Source organism: Phycodurus eques, chromosome 11 (assembly GCF_024500275.1).
Source record: "Phycodurus eques isolate BA_2022a chromosome 11, UOR_Pequ_1.1, whole genome shotgun sequence".
In the NCBI taxonomy this organism is placed as follows: Eukaryota; Metazoa; Chordata; class Actinopteri; order Syngnathiformes; family Syngnathidae; genus Phycodurus; species Phycodurus eques.
Window position 1 is genome coordinate 1,276,780 of NC_084535.1, and position 15,877 is coordinate 1,292,656.

Here is a 15,877-nt window from a genome sequence, read left to right on the forward strand (position 1 = left end):
TTTGCGCCTTCTTCTCTGACTGTCGTAGTTTGAACGTGTGACGCGTCGGCCCAAAAGAAGAACATTGCTTGTAAGGGAGCCGGGACGCCGGCCATCATTTAGATTTCGACAGGAAGTTGATTTGAAATAAAGTTATGATGATGATTGAAAGACGAGCGAAAGAACTGTCCTTTCTGTTGCTCGGATTAATATGAGAAACGGGCAGCGCCGCCCAGCCGACGTCGACGAGCAGGTGAGCCGTTGTTGATAAATGACTCCAACATACCTGTGAAAAATGGTATCTTTTTTTTTGGTCTTTTGTCTCTTGGCCCGTGAGAACGGTGAAACCATTCAGTCATAGAAATGTTTAATCATCACACCATTACACAACAAATTGAGGGATAACTAGTTCTGAAATTAGAAGACAAGGATACAAGTATTGTTTAAGTTACTGTAGAAGAACGGTTTGGTAACAGAAAAATTATTGTTTATTATGACAATTTGGAATTTGGGTACAGATTTGAGCAAAAAAAATCACGGAAAGCGACGAGCGCGATTTGCGTTCGCGGGCCACATAAATTGATGTGGCGCGCCGCATCTGGCCCCCCGGCCTTGAGTTTGACACCTACGCAACCGAGGTTGGGTTCCCAGTGCGTCGCTTTGTCGTGGCTCCTCTCCATCTCGGCAGGCTCGCCATCTTCGCTGAACTTCATTTGTTCTCCTCATCCACACGTTCCACCGGATTCATGTCAAGGTTTTTTTTTTTTAATTATTCTTTTTAAGAAAGTGGGGAAATACCTCAAACATTTGGGGGTGAAACCACAAACAGGTTTTTGTCATTTTTTTCAGTCGGGCCAGTCTCATTAATCGGACGTTTTATTTTTTTACACAGACGCGTAACATAACACAAAGATAATAACATTCTAACAAACAAACAAACATTTTTCGTGAGCTGAATGGTAGCGTTTTTGTTGTTGTTGTTTTTTTTGCTAATTGCAAATACTAACTAACCATCGAGCAAAGGCTGATTTTGTTGTCTCAAAGTTATACCATACACTCAGTACCAACATACGCAGTTTAAGGATCGAAGTCCAAAATGTTAGTGGTTAAAAAAATTTTGTTTTAATCTTTTTTGGGGGGGGGGGCGATTACGTGACAGAAATAAGTTAAATAAATCAGCCAATTAGTCTGTTCTCTGAATTTTATTGTGCCAAATCAGAATCAGGAAGAAAAAAAAATATCTATATATATCTATATCTCGGTCAGGCCCTAGTTTTCAGTTTGTGTCATCAATCATCTTTCTTTAACCCCCCCACCTATTGTTTACAAACGTTAGGAAATGGTCCTTTGGGCACGACGCGATAATACAGAATCAAATGGCGATATGACGACAACCCGATGATACGCAATCACGTGACGATGAGGAACTGCTCTACGGTACAGAATCATACGACGAGCAAGAGACGATACGGAACCGGGCTGCAGAAACACGGAAGGGTGAAGCTGCTGATATTGCGTCAAAAAGTAACGTGTCCAGCAGATAAAATGTTAAATAAGGTTTATTACCTCTTGTGGAGAATTTTAACGTATAACCATTTTTATACTTGCAAAATCTAAGGCAGTTGACGAAAACAATGACGACGACGTCTTCAAAAATCAACATGAAAAATCAAACTTTTACAACAAGAGTTCTGATTGGTCCATCGTACTCCAATCATTTGGGGGTGTAATGTCTGTAGTGGTGCACGGCGCCCCCCAAGGTTCTGTAGTCGTGCGAGGACGCCAACCGGGCCCCGTAACCGCCGCCCAGTCCCGGCACGCGGAGGCCAAGGGGAGCGGCGCCGTAGGTCGGGGCCCCGTAGGGCCCGTGGGGGCGCTGGTGAGCGGCCGCCGGGAGCAGCACGGGCTGAGCGTTCCTGCCCGGCGTGTCAAAGGAGAACTCCGGCGGCGGGCCGCCTGGCTTGGAGGGCGTCGACGTCACACGCTCCGACTCCGGCGGCAGAGAGGAAAGGCCGGCGTAACCTTCGGGGGTGCCGCCCGGGGGCGGGGAGAGCGCCCCCGTGAGGAGGGGCCTCGTCCAGTCGTCTTTGAAGATCTGCACCGTCAGCGTGGACACCAGCGGCAGCAGACGATTGGTCACGTGCGCCAGCACCAGCTGCTCGTTGGCGTCGCGGCGGATTCGCACGTGGGCGGAACCGGCCTGGAAACAACGTTAGACACAACGCGCTAACAAATGTTTATATTACATCAGTCGTGCACGTTGTTACATGTCGCATTATTCCACATCAAGATGTTTTCCGTCACAGCTTACATGTTACGTCATCACGTGTTGTATGTCACCGGTTACACAGTCACCTTTGTCATGTTTACATGTTGTTACAAGTCAGAATGTGTTACATGTTGCATGTCCTGCGCACGTCACAGGTTATAGAGTTGTGCTCAGAAGTTTACATACCCTGGCAGAATGTATGATTTCTTTTCAGAGAACACGAACGATACCACAAAACCGTTTCTGTCGCTCATGGTTCGTGCTCGGATTATGATCACGATCATGATGTTTACTCCGGAGAGAGGAGGAGGACCCCGATGAAAGTTGGACATCGCCCCAGTTTTGAACGGCGCGTATCGGCCCCTTGAACATCAACGACAGCGTGGAGTCTTTTGCGGTGGTTGCGGACGAGGCTCTTGGTCTTCTCTGACGGTAAAGCTGCCCATTGTTCTTGGCAAAAGGCCTCCGGTTCCCGTCGATTCTCGGGCCGCCTCGTACGAAGCGCACGCTCGAGATCTCCCCGGAGCGGCTCGACGGTATCGAGGTCGGGAGACTTCAACCTTCACTCGATTCTGCCGTAGCCGACGAGGGGTCGACTCGGCTTTGCGTTTTGGATCGTTATCGTGGCGGAAAATGTTCCTCTCGTATTCTTTGGTAACACGCTGCGTTCATTTGGCCGTCCGTTTCCCGTGCCTTTGTAGCCCATCAGCGATCCGCCTCCGTGTTTGACAGTCAGGGATGGTGTCGCTTTGGTCGTAGGCCTCGTTGACTCCTCTCCAAATGGAACGTTTACGGTTGTGGCCGCAAAGTTCCATTTTGCTCTCATCGCTCCAAATGATTTTGTTCCAGAAGTTTGGAGGCTTGTCTCTGTGCCGTTCGCCATATTGTAAGCGTGGTTATTGCCCAATTGCACCATATTGTAAGCGTGGTTGTTGCACAACCAACATTGTCCCAGATGATCGCACTACTCGTCACTTGAAACCGCATCCACTCCTTGAAGTCTCCGCGCCCTTTGCACAATGGTCATTGCACCGGACTATTGCAATATTAGTCGTTCGAACTGCTCTAAGTGCTCGAGGACTCTGCATCTTTTTGCACAATTGTTTTTTGTCAATGTCTTTATGTCCCCAAAGTGTTCTGTAAATTGACCGTCTGTCGTACTCGAGCGGCTCCGACGACCGGAGACAAATTCCTTGTGTGTTTTGGACATACTTGGCAAATAAAGATGATTCTGATTCTTTTTTTTGTGGCTTTCTTCTGGCGACTCGAGCACGCAGCCCCTTTTTCTTCAAGCCTTCTTTCAGAGAGTCCTGTATTTCAGCCGACGTCGTCGGAGGGCGTCTCGAACACTTTTCCCGGCCGTCGCGGCGGAAATGGTCGCTGTTCGACCTGATCGTGGTTTGGTTTCAGCGGAATCTCTCATTTTCCACTTCTTCATTCGAGTTTGAACGCCGCCGATTGGCACTCTCAGTTCCTTGGCTATCTTCTATCCCTTTCCTGCTTTCCACAGTTCAATGATCTTTTCCCGCAGATCTTTTGACAATTCTTTTGCTTTCCCCGTGACTCCGAATCCAGAGATGTCAGTGCAAGGGTGTGTCAGGAGCCCAGAAACTCACTGAACCTTTATACATGCAGGCAGATCACAGGTGTGGATGGTTGCCTTTCGTAGCCGTTCAAACTCTTTTGTGTCAACTTGTGTGCATCACAAGTTGTACAGGTCATACTTTATATTGTTACATGTCACGTTAGATGCGGTCACACATTGTTGCATGTTATGTTTTTACATGTCACATTGTTCCATGTCCTATGTCACAGGTTACACGTTGTTAAACTACGACATATTACGTCACAAGTCATCATACGTCGCATATCACCAGTTACACCTTGTTAAACGTGACCACGGTACACGTTTTTATGTCGTCGTGTTTTACATGTCATGTCACATTGTTCATGTCATCACGCGTTGCATATCACCAGTTACACCTTGTTAAAACGTGGTCGGTCACATTACATGTCAGATGTCATGTTTTACGTCACGTGTCAAACGTCACGTCACATTGTTCATGTCATTCTGTGTTACATGTCACGTTAGACATTAAAAATGTCATGTTACAGGTTTTTACACATTGTCCCACGTCATCGTGCGTTACGTGTTCTTACACATCGGCACAGGTTACACTGCATGTTGTCACAGGATACGTGTTAGGTGTTACATATTACACGTCGACGTGTCAGATGTTGCTACATTACGTGTTGCCGTCGTCAGTTGAGCTTGAAGGAATCATTCGGTTTTTCAATGATATCCAGAAAAAAACATGAATGTCTTTTTTCAAATCAACTCAGCTAAAAGCACCACTGAAAAGTCCCTTTACTTTGTTGCGCACACACACACACAAACACACAGTCCCTGGGGGGCATCAGGCGTGCAGTCAGCGGTCAAATGAGTTCGGACAGATGCTCTGTTAGCAGTCGGCCAACAAGCAACAGTTTATGTGCACACACCAACATCACACACACACACACACACACACACCACAGGAGCCCGCATCACACACGGAAGAGTGCGCCACCTCCAGGCCGTTGGAGCTACTGAGATGTCAAAAAATATGGGCGTGTGTGTGGTGTAGCCGAATGTTTTTTAATGACAAGACGTTGTTGTGCGACATCCCATAAGCATCTAGCTGGGCTTGTCTGCTGTCGCTATGACAATGAGCAACAAGGACGTAGACCACAACTTTCTACCCTTAAAAAATGTCAGCTTAAGACAGAAAAAACACTGTAGAACGTACCAGAGATCCAAATCCGAGCGTCCAGAAATGTTCGTTGCGAACTTCGAGCACACCGTCAAGCGTCGACACCTGATTGGACGCGACGACAAGCTGTAAACCAATCTAATCTATTTGATGTATTGTTGTGTGCGAGAGAGAGAGAGAGAGAGAGAGAGAGACTGACCTCTCGTAGAAGCTTGTCTAACTGACCAATGACGTGAGAGGGCGTGGTCTGCAGGGAGGAAGTCACATGATCAAGTACAAATCAAGTCAGGCAAGCAAACATTGATTTGACGCGACAAAAAAAGCAAAACAGTTATTATACTGGATGTGAAGTCACTAAATAAGTTCAACTCACAAGTCAACTCTTCTCAGGATGAAGAACAAAAACATTTATGTAACTAAGTCAGTAAACGTAGTGACATAGTTATTGCAATAAATAAGGTAATACTGCAAGTAAATACTGGAAATAAAGTATTTAAAGAAGTATGAAGTAAATAAATGTTTGTAAGTAGCTAAATAACTACACCAGTAAATACATATGTCAGAAAATAACTTCAACACAAGTAAAATAGTAAGTAAACAAGTATATAAGTCGATATGTAAATAAAAATATAAGGATGTAAGTAAATAAATATGTAAGTAAATAGGTAAATACACACGCAAGTAAATAAATACATACCGAACTCAGTAAACATTTAAGTCAGTAGGTCAATAACAATGGGCCATATTCTTTTTCCTCATAGTCTTATTTATTTATTGTATTTTTTACACGCCCGGCAAGGCGCATTCTCCCGTCCAGACTTGTGGCTGCAAGCGGCGAAGAGGCGTGACTCGGTTAAGTCTGAGACTGGCTGTAAATCCCGGAGCACGAGGTTTTCCTGAGACGCGAGTGTCATAGAAAACCATTTGGGAAATAACGACGACGACAACTACAAATCGGAAATTTACAGTCACCCATTGTGCCGCCAACATAAGTATGGCATTAAATAAATATATATATAAATCCTTTTAAACTGCTGTTAAAAAAAAGTAAGTAAATAAATAAATACGCACATAAGTAAACAAGTAGGTAGGTCAATAACTATGTGCGTGGATAAGTATGTAAGTAAATGAAACGGAGGTAAGCAAGTAACTACGCATGTCAATAAGTACGTAGGAATCATATACTGCAGAATTTAATTTACATCATTTTTGTCATAATTATATTAATATTAATTACAATTACCACACGAACATGGAATTTGAGCAAGGGTGTGTAGACTTTAGTAAATAAGAATGTAATTAAACAAATAACGTAAGTAAATAGCCATGTAAGCATTTAAATCAGTAGATAAATTCGTAGACAAGCAAACAAGTAAATAACTTAAACAGGCATCCATGTAAATTAAAAAAATAGGTAAGTGAAGATGTAACTGTATATGCAATTAAGTAAATACCTACTTAGGTGACAAAGTACGGTATCGTATATTTTCATCACTTTTTAATCACAAGAATCTGGCATTTCAACAGGGGTGTGTAGACTTTCTATGTGCGCCATAAGTAAATACAAATGTAAGTAAATATAGTCATAAATATTTCGTAGTAGGAGGGTTACCTGCAGGAGCACTTTCCCGCTGTATACACTCATCGGATACATGGTGCCAAAGGTCATGAGGGCGATGGCCACCGCCGACGCCGTGTCCACGCTGTTGTAGTCGCTACGCACAAACACACACAGCAGTGCAACGCACATCAAAATCGGCCACAAACTCAGACGCGCACACACAAAAGTAACAACGTGTGTGGCAGCCGTCCTACTTGATCTCGATGAGCATGTAGGTGACGCAGAGCGACAGCGCCCCCGCCAGGTTGATCAGGACGAACGGGTTCATGCGAGGCAGCAACACGCTGCTCAGGCCTGGAACCATGCCGCACAAACTACACAAACACAAAGATAAGTTTTGAGGGACGAGTTGTGTGCTCCGTTACTGCCTTTATTTGGTCATTTTAAGTCAAGTGGGCAAACAAAACACACTTTTATGTCTTCATTTTGAACGTCTGACATCATCAATGAAGCTGAATCTGATGTTGGATCAAATCCCCGACGTTGACACATCCCCTTTCATCTTTCCTGCAGGGATATCAGCTCTCTCTTAATCCACCAGGTAAAGATATTTTTCCTAACTTTCCAAATATATGACACTTTGGTTACTAACATTTTGGTCAAATTTACAGAGCTCCTTTTGCATTTAACTTGATCTAAAGCAGTGCTTCTTAATCTTGTTGCATGTACTGAACCCTGCGAGTCTCATTCACTGAACCCTTTGTAATTGGACAAATGTGATTTTATTATTATTTATTTAAACGGGTATCTATTTTATAAGTACGCAAAATGAACCATGCATCAGTTGGACACAAATTCGCTTCGTTCGAAGAAGAAAACCAAAAAAAAAAAAGTTTTTTAAATCAATGAAAAAAATGACTGCAAATGAATGTGACTTCTGCTGTTGCCTTTCACCTTGGGAAATCCCACGCTCATCATTTTCACCACAAAGTGTTCCTTTCCTTTGTGTTTTTATGCCTAACATCTTCGAACAGGATTGTTAGCAAAGATATGTTTTAAGAAACGATGTATCTCAAGAGCTTTCTAAGAGCCAGAAAGTACAAAACAAAAAAAGTTGGTGATATCTAAAGTTTGAGAGCGTTATTGTTCTGGAGTGTTAAGGCCGCTTCACAGTGCACTTGGCTTTCTTGGTGTTTGTTCACCGCGGGGCGGGGCGTCGGGACGACGACGCTCCGGTGCAAGCTTGCCCAAATTTGGAAGTGGTTGCTTATCGGCCTACCAGGAAGTAGCATGGACGCTTTTCTCCCTGGTTGGTCAATTGCCCCTCTCCTATTGGATGTGCCGTCTGCCGTCACAGCGACGCCACCCCCGAACTTTGAACAATTTTCAACCGGAGTCGCGGCGGTGCCACTGTAATCGCCCACCTTGAGCATTGCTGTGCGATGCCGCGTTCTGTCGTCGTGCCCTGGCAACACATACACAATGAATGAGTTTGCCAACGACCCGCTGCGCACCGCTAAGTGCAGTGTAAAACGGCCTTTACGGAAACGAACGCCTGAGACTGACTCGCCAAACCCGTGGGGTTCGATCGAACACGGGTTAAGAACCACTGGATCAAAAACTAATTCAGACATAAAGCAGACAATTGTTCTGTCCAAAAGAACATATTTGACTTCCGCGGAGTGATAGAAAGCCACTTCTTAGAAACTGCCACCTACGCCTGAGAGAGGAGGGACGCTTCTCACGCTCCATGCCGTGCCCTCCGCCGCGTCAGCCGAATCGCACCAGAGAACGAGGCGCCTTAAGCGGCCTCGCCAGCGGCAGAGTGCTGGTTCTCCAGAAGCGGAATCGTTAGACAAGCAATCGAATGATTCTATGGAATCCAATTACTGGAACCGTGTCTTTCCATTCCCATGACTAGTGCCAATAATGTTTGTGAATGGTAAAAAGTCATTTTTATTCCAAAAGTAAGTTTGTGTTCATCCAAAGTGTTCATCACCTGAAAACCGAGGTTTCACTATATATTCAAACAAAATGCACACACAACTGGAAATAACGTAACACACACAAGAGTTCAGACTTGTGTGTGTCCACCTGACGTGCCTTATGTAACGCAGCCAGCCCCCAGACATTGGCGAGGTGATATGGGGGGTGGGGGGCGCAGTGCAGCACAGACATACACACACTCACACACACACACACAGCACGTACACAAAGTTGGTGAGCTCCTCGTTCTAATTGTGACCTTCGCGCCTCACACTAGTGTTGTGCTTAAATATGTTGCAAGACCTTTACAATCCCTGCAGCGTGACCGATACGACACACACACACGTACATATGCACACGCATGCAGAAAGTAGGCTAGCATGTCCTGTTCACTTGGCCTCACTCAGCCAATCACAGCTCACTTGCTCACTGCATGTGTGTGTGTGTGTGTGTGTATATCATAGTTGACCCCCAGAGGCACGACGAGCACTAATATTGCTAGCGAAACGGAGTGACGGCGTGAGGAAAGAGGATAAGAAGAAGTTTAAGGAGAAGATGACATGGACCCGCTAAGGTCTGATTACACTAAGCAAGTTTGGACATTAAGAATTGTGTATATATAAATATATATATATATATACACACACACACAGACAGACAGATAGATAGACAGACAGACAGACAGACAATATAGGCAGATGGCGAGATAGAGATAGAGAGACAGACGGCCAGCATCAGCCAATTAGAACAAGTGTTGTTGACGACTGACATTTTGTCCAGCGGCCTCAACAAAAAGGAGGAGGATGATGAAGACATTGAAGTAATTACCTTCTGCTCAGATCTGCGACATGCTCCTGAAGCCAACTGCTGCTGGCCGCTGCAAAACAAACAAAGACCTTTTCAAGCATTATGACAGCAGGTTTGGAACTACAGTTAAGATCCAAATTATTATTATCGTAATAACTATTAGGCCCTAATAGGGCCGGGCGATATGGCCTTATAATAAAATTAATAACGTGACGAGATTTAGCACAGACGAAGGGCTGTCAAAATGCTGAGTGTGGTTGGAACGGCCACTTTAACCTGAGTACCACGGAGCAAGAATTTTGAAAATCATGATGGTTCTGGAGAAATTCACTTTTTTTGTGTGAAAAATGGGCTTTTTGGGGAAGGTTTTTGTGTGATATCACCGATAGGATTTTTACAGTACAATATCGTGTACTGTATGCGCAGCCCCAAAAGCAAACACAGCTTCCCCGTTTAACCTCGCAGGGCGTCCATTGATCAAATCACTCAATGTGCAGGTGTGAGTCGCCAACTGGTATTTTTTCGCCGCGGTCCCTTCCGAATCGGGTTCGGCCGCATCGCACGCTGTGCAGCCGGCTGAGTCTACTCAACATTTGAGTTTTTGGACAGTTTCTGCTTGGATTTCTCGGTTCATATTCCCCACCCCAAATGGATGTTCACCCCAATTGAGACCCTAACCCTATTTATGAGCAAGTTGATGGGCACGAATTAAAATGCACAGCTGCTGCGGTGCCCCACCGGAAAATACATGATTTTGTATTGTCACGTCTGCGGCGCTTCACCTTTCATCTCTGATGACGCTGCCAGTCCCTTCACGTCCTGACCTGCCAGCTCACTCACTGTGTGTGTTTGTATCATACAGAGCACGTGTGTGTGTGTCTGCGCGCGTTTCTGTGCGTGGGGTGAAAGGGTGAGGGGGCGTTGTGTTTGTTTTGCGAGGGTGAATGTATCCAAACAAACATTTGACTGGAGTGACTTATTTATAATGTGTGTGAAGGAGGAGAGCGCTCGCTCGCCCAGTGTGTGTGTTGGCACGTCCCTTCGACTCGCTCGCCCACCCTCACCCACTCAACCTACTACCCTCCCGGCGCAAAACATCCCCACTGTCTGGAACATGGTTGCATAACACACTTTTAGTCTCGCTCCATCTGAGAGAGAGAGAGAGAGAGAGAGAGAGAGAGAGAGAGAGAGTATGTGTGTGTGTGTGTAATGAGAGAGAGAAAATGCGTGTTTTAGCAAAGTGTGTGTGTGTGAGAGAGCGAGGTTTCATCCCCCTCCCATCACAAAATGTCAGATGTTAAGTGATGTTGAGACTGCTCACAACGCAAGAGTAGACAGCTGACACACACACACACACACACACGCACGCTGACCTCATTCATGGTTACATGTTCATAGTGACTCCACAGAGGAAGAGGAGGAGGAGGAAGAAGGAAAGGTGAGAAATGAAAACGGCAAATGAGGAATCTTAAAGTGCTCGTAACGTGAAAATAAAAATGTCAATTGGACACAGCAGAGAGTTGTTAACAAGCCTGCCAAATTTGAACAACAACAACAAAAATCACCTTCAAAATGGTGAAAAATCAAGTCATTCTCTCCGTTCTCAGATACTGTGGGGGTGTACGCTTAATGTGTTAAAACCAATCAGTAAATCATATATCACTACCTTTAGGATCTTTCTTATGCCTACACATCCCTACATGTTTGAGCCAGGAAAATATATCCGCTTAAAGCCTACGGTGGCTGGAATATGTCCTACTGGGTCATCATGGGGCTTTTCCACAGCACAAAAACGTGGCACTTTAAAGTGACGCCCCGTTCCACACACTGGCTGTCACACTGGACTTTTTTTTTTTTTTGTTCCTCCCTGCGCTCTTCTCTTACATGCACTCAGAACTAACAACGAGGCGCTCTAAAGCGGCCAGGCCAGCGGACTATCCAAACGGGAGATTTATTGAGCTAACTGCGTGTCACAATCGCGCCAGATAACCGCGGATACGACCGAAGACGCTCCAGTTCTTATATAGTGGAGGAGGGGCGACTCCCGTCGGACCCCAAAGTGCATCATTGGGTGCCGTTTAGACACGTCCCCCAAAATATCTGAAAAACCAAAGTGGTGAAAAACAGTTTAATGCTATATATACCTCCACAATTAAATACGATATGTATAGTCTTTTAGAATGTATTTAGAATGAAATGTCAATTTACTATAGCATGGGTGTCAAACACATTTTAGTTCGGGGGACACATTCACCCCAATTTGATTTCAAGTGGGTCCAACAATTTCAATATTTGTTGCCTAATGAGCTACAAATAACGACAATTTTCTTTTTTCCCATTGTTTTGGTGCAAATAATTAAAAAAAGTATTAGGCTTTACACGATCAGGATTTCACCGATCATCGAGTTTAAAAAACGCTAACCGATCACAAGATGGAGGAATGTGTCTATTTAAATGATCTGTTCATTTCCTGTATATACTTGTGTACTTAATTGCTCCACAAATTATATTTACAATAAATCTTTTTGTATCTTTGTTCCTCTATTTATGCCAGTGAGGCATAGTGACAGACAAAACAAATGAATGGTCTTCTATTAGATGGCAGGAAGTAAACACAGTCATTAATGTCTCCACTTTTTGTGACATTTTTGTTTGTTGGTGTCGTGAGATTTTTCAATTGTAAAATATGGTCCTTGGCTCCATAAAGGTTGGAAATCACTGCTCTAGTCAGATCGTGTATTCTAATCAGTCAGGTCAAACCGACATTACAACATGACAGAAATAATGGGTGCTCACGTACTGTAATTAAATGACTTTATTTTGAATTAAATGACTTCACCCACACCGAAACATCAGAGCACGATCCGACAGAACGGCGGCATGTTTACGTCCGACCGTTCGTGCTACCGCTCGCTAGCTTACTAGGCTACATAACATTTTATTGCCTGCTTGCGAGCCGTATCGTATTCAAAGTACGTGAACATACCTCAAGCGAGTCTTAAACGAACGTCCTCTCCTGTCCTGACCACCAACACACGTTTTTCCACATTTTGTCCTTATAATACAGTCGCCGCGCTCCACTCTCGTCGTCGTCGCCACGGTAACGAGTGTATCCGATCGCATTTGAGTTGACAAGATAAAGCCCAATGATCGTAAAAAACGGGATGCGGTGTTATCGGAATACAAGATTTTATTGCAGTCGTCGGACATAGTGTAATCGTGAAAGAGCAAATTTGTCTTGTAGTTTGATCCAGGCATTACGTGTTGTCTGTTTCACACTGCCGACATGTTTTTATATATAACTTTATTGGCCGTCAGAGATTTACAGTACTGTGTCAAAAGACACGCGACAAGGCTAAAAATAAACTAGCTTTTCGATTAAAATATACTGTGCACCGATCAGCCCGATGAAATTGGTGTAAAGTCTAACAAGTACATTTGGAAAATATTCACATTATTGTCTTCTTACAAAGAATATGAGCGACCTGAAATTAAGGGTCTTTTAAAAAAAAAAAAAAAAAAAAAAAAAAGAATGAAATTTCTGTTGATCAAATTATCTTTTTCTAATCATTAGTCTGTACACAAAGGAAGGAAGAGGACAAAAAAGTGAAGGGAGTAGGAAGGAAGGGCACAAGGGAGTATGGGAAGGAGGGAAAGAGAAGGAAGCAGGAAAAAGGTAGTGAAGGATGGAGTGTGTTACTGTTAACATATGAAGCGAAGCTAAAGGTCTGAAAACAACATGTCAAATAATGTGATATTAAACATTTGTTGACATTTGGATATTATTATGACGGTGTGACCTTTGAACCTCTGTGACATGATGTCTGACTTCATCATCATAAACATAATCCAGCACGAGGACAAAAACTAAATTGTTGTCCTTCCCTTGTGAGGCTGAGGATTATTATTATTATGATTATTACAGGCACACACACGCAGAGTGAGTGTTGACGTACCTTGGGACACGCACGCGAAGGGTTTGTTGCGTACGGACATGAGAGTCAGCAGGTTGAAGAAGAGCGCCACAAACGTGCCCACCAGCAGGCGACCGCTACACACACAAACACAACTTTTAGCATCTCCATGCACAGCAAAGATTCAAAGATTAGAAGCTGACAGGAAGTATACGACGGGCCGGGCGATTCATCCGCTGTATCCATAAATTCTAGGGATACACCGAAATCTTTCGGCAGAAAATGACCCAAAAGTGCATTTTTGTTTTTCGGCCGAAAGACTTTTGTCGCCAAAACACTACGGCTGAAACAGTATGTTTTGATGATGCAAGGAAAAACCGCAGCCAACGCGCGGTTGTGTACAATATGTTGTTTGAAAAAAAACAAACACAAAAAACAGCACGTCCACATAATGCTCTTGACATAATTTTTCTAATATGGAAATTCAGACTAATTGTTCTGGAAGTGAATTTCTAAAGATTGGTAGGCAGTCAAAGGTCATTTTACTACTAATTGGCATAATCATTTCTTTCTGTGTTTCAGTTTTCAGTTTTTGGCCTTGGTTTCCTCATTTTCGGTTTAGGCCAAAGATTTTCATTTCGATGCACCGCTAATAAATTCCACAGGATGACTTTTTATGCGTCTTCCGTAGTTGAACGCTTGCCCTTGCTGATGTGCATTGCCTACAATAACAACACAGAAAACTTAAGTACAGTCAGTGTTGACAATTTACCAAGTTGGTCGCTATATTTTGCAACTTTTATGACCTCTAAGGTTTTTTCAAAAAAGCGTCTTTAATGCTTGGTAAGAAACAGACAGCCGTGCTGTTTGAAGGCACGTTATTAAATTGTTGACCATTTAAAATTCTAATTTATCTAGGATCCTATTTACATTCATGTTTTGACTAAAGGGACATTTTTTAAGAGGAAGAACTTAATTTCACATGATCTGTAAAGAAAAAAACATTTGTATTATTTGTGTGTTAATGCTATGGGACAAAAACACTTTCTAAGCTTGTTTAGTATCAGGAGAAATAATGCAAATCCCAGGAGGGAAAAAAATAAAATTAAAATAAATAAAGAGCAAAACTGCCTTTTTCATAAGAGGAAAAACTCAATTAAAATGAGATTTTTTTTTCGGAATATAATCAGAAATGTGATTTTACACCCATATCTGCCAGTTTATGTTTCCAATACAATTTGTTTTTTTAAAATTGGAAAACACGTTTATTTATCTTACGTATTAGAGACTGACATTTTTCAGGAATCCCATCGGGTCACGTGGGATTCCCGCAGGATGGAAGTGAACTTTACTATCAAAGGCGTGATTGGGCAGGAGCAAAGGTCATCGGGAGTGGACATTTCGATGATAAAGTCACTGAGAATTGATGGGAGTGGAAGCCATGAGACAGGAGTTGACGGGAGTCAAAAACAAAGCAGTTATATTTTATTTTACTTTAATCAAATCGATATCTGAACATTTCCCCTGAGCATTGAGCTAAACATTGCTAACTCGGGATTGGGCTCACTCTCTGTGGGAGTTTTTTAAAATGTGGGATTTATTTTTTTATTACACACAGGTAGTGGGATATTTGTATTTATTTTTTTAAACAGTCATTCGGGAGTCGGAGGGAGCGGGAGTCAATATCCACTCCCATGTCAGCCTCTACTACGCATGTAAACTTGTAAGACTTGTTGAATTTAATGACTCGGTCCCTACCGTCACTTTCGATTTAAGTTGAGATGAACTTTGTCGTCGTTTCATTGTTGTCGTTGTTCTGTGCGCTATAAAAGATTAGTGACGGCTTTGAGACGCTAAAACTCAGCGAGCCTTAAACCTATCTCCTGTGACCAGATTACACCCCCCCCCCCAAACCCCCCACTCCCTCACAGACACACACACACACTTCCTCCCTCCCTGAGCGGGCATGATTGGACAGTGTGAGAGACGGACAGGTGTCGAAGCGTAGACGCAAACATTCCCCCTCGTTGTTGCCCTCTAATCTCTTCTGATTGGGCTCTGTGTGTGCATGTGTTTGTGCGTGTGTGTGATTGTTTGGAGCCGAAGTTTTAGGCACCTAACGGGATTGTCCCATGTGATTAGTGGCACTTTTATCAGCACGCGTGTGTGTCTGCACATGCTCAACTGTCAGACCACACTAATCCCTTAAAATAACACGCTAACTCGCTTTTCCAACAATACACACACAGTCCATATAACAACTCCTTATTGGTCGCATCCCCGGAGAGGGCTTGCATTGGTTGTCTACAGTTGCCGTACGTGTGCGTGCGTGCGTGTGACAATGAAAGGGAATACTCACGTATGGACCTCAGGCTGCTCCATGAAGCGCTCCACGCTAGCAAAACACAACACAAAAGTAGCATCACATATTGGCTGCTAGCTTGCTGCTTGACACGATGGGCTAAAGACCCTGTCTAATGAATTCATTTTCTCCCACTTATCCGAGGTCGGGTCGCAGGGGCTGTAGCTTTAGCAGGGATGCCCAGACTTCCCTCTCCCTAGCCACTTCCTCCAGCTGTTCCGAGGGGATCCCGAGACGTTCCCGGGC

The 15,877-nt window shown here is 43.8% G+C and overlaps 1 protein-coding gene across 2 annotated transcripts in view; it reads right to left on the reverse strand.

Moving 5' to 3' along the window:
- Window positions 1-1,520: 1,520 nt before the first annotated feature.
- The window catches only part of slc30a6 (solute carrier family 30 member 6), a 40,893-nt gene continuing 26,536 nt past the window's right edge, over window positions 1,521-15,877 (reverse strand). For both annotated transcript variants that reach the window (XM_061689386.1, XM_061689387.1), the window contains 8 exons: window positions 15,629-15,664; window positions 13,312-13,406; window positions 9,377-9,425; window positions 6,817-6,936; window positions 6,614-6,716; window positions 5,201-5,248; window positions 5,038-5,106; window positions 1,521-2,179 (listed from right to left, as the gene is read on the reverse strand). In XM_061689386.1, coding sequence (XP_061545370.1) covers window positions 1,694-2,179; window positions 5,038-5,106; window positions 5,201-5,248; window positions 6,614-6,716; window positions 6,817-6,936; window positions 9,377-9,425; window positions 13,312-13,406; window positions 15,629-15,664 — 1,006 coding nt within the window. In that variant the 3' untranslated portion in view covers window positions 1,521-1,693. The remainder of the gene's footprint in view (window positions 2,180-5,037; window positions 5,107-5,200; window positions 5,249-6,613; window positions 6,717-6,816; window positions 6,937-9,376; window positions 9,426-13,311; window positions 13,407-15,628; window positions 15,665-15,877) is intronic.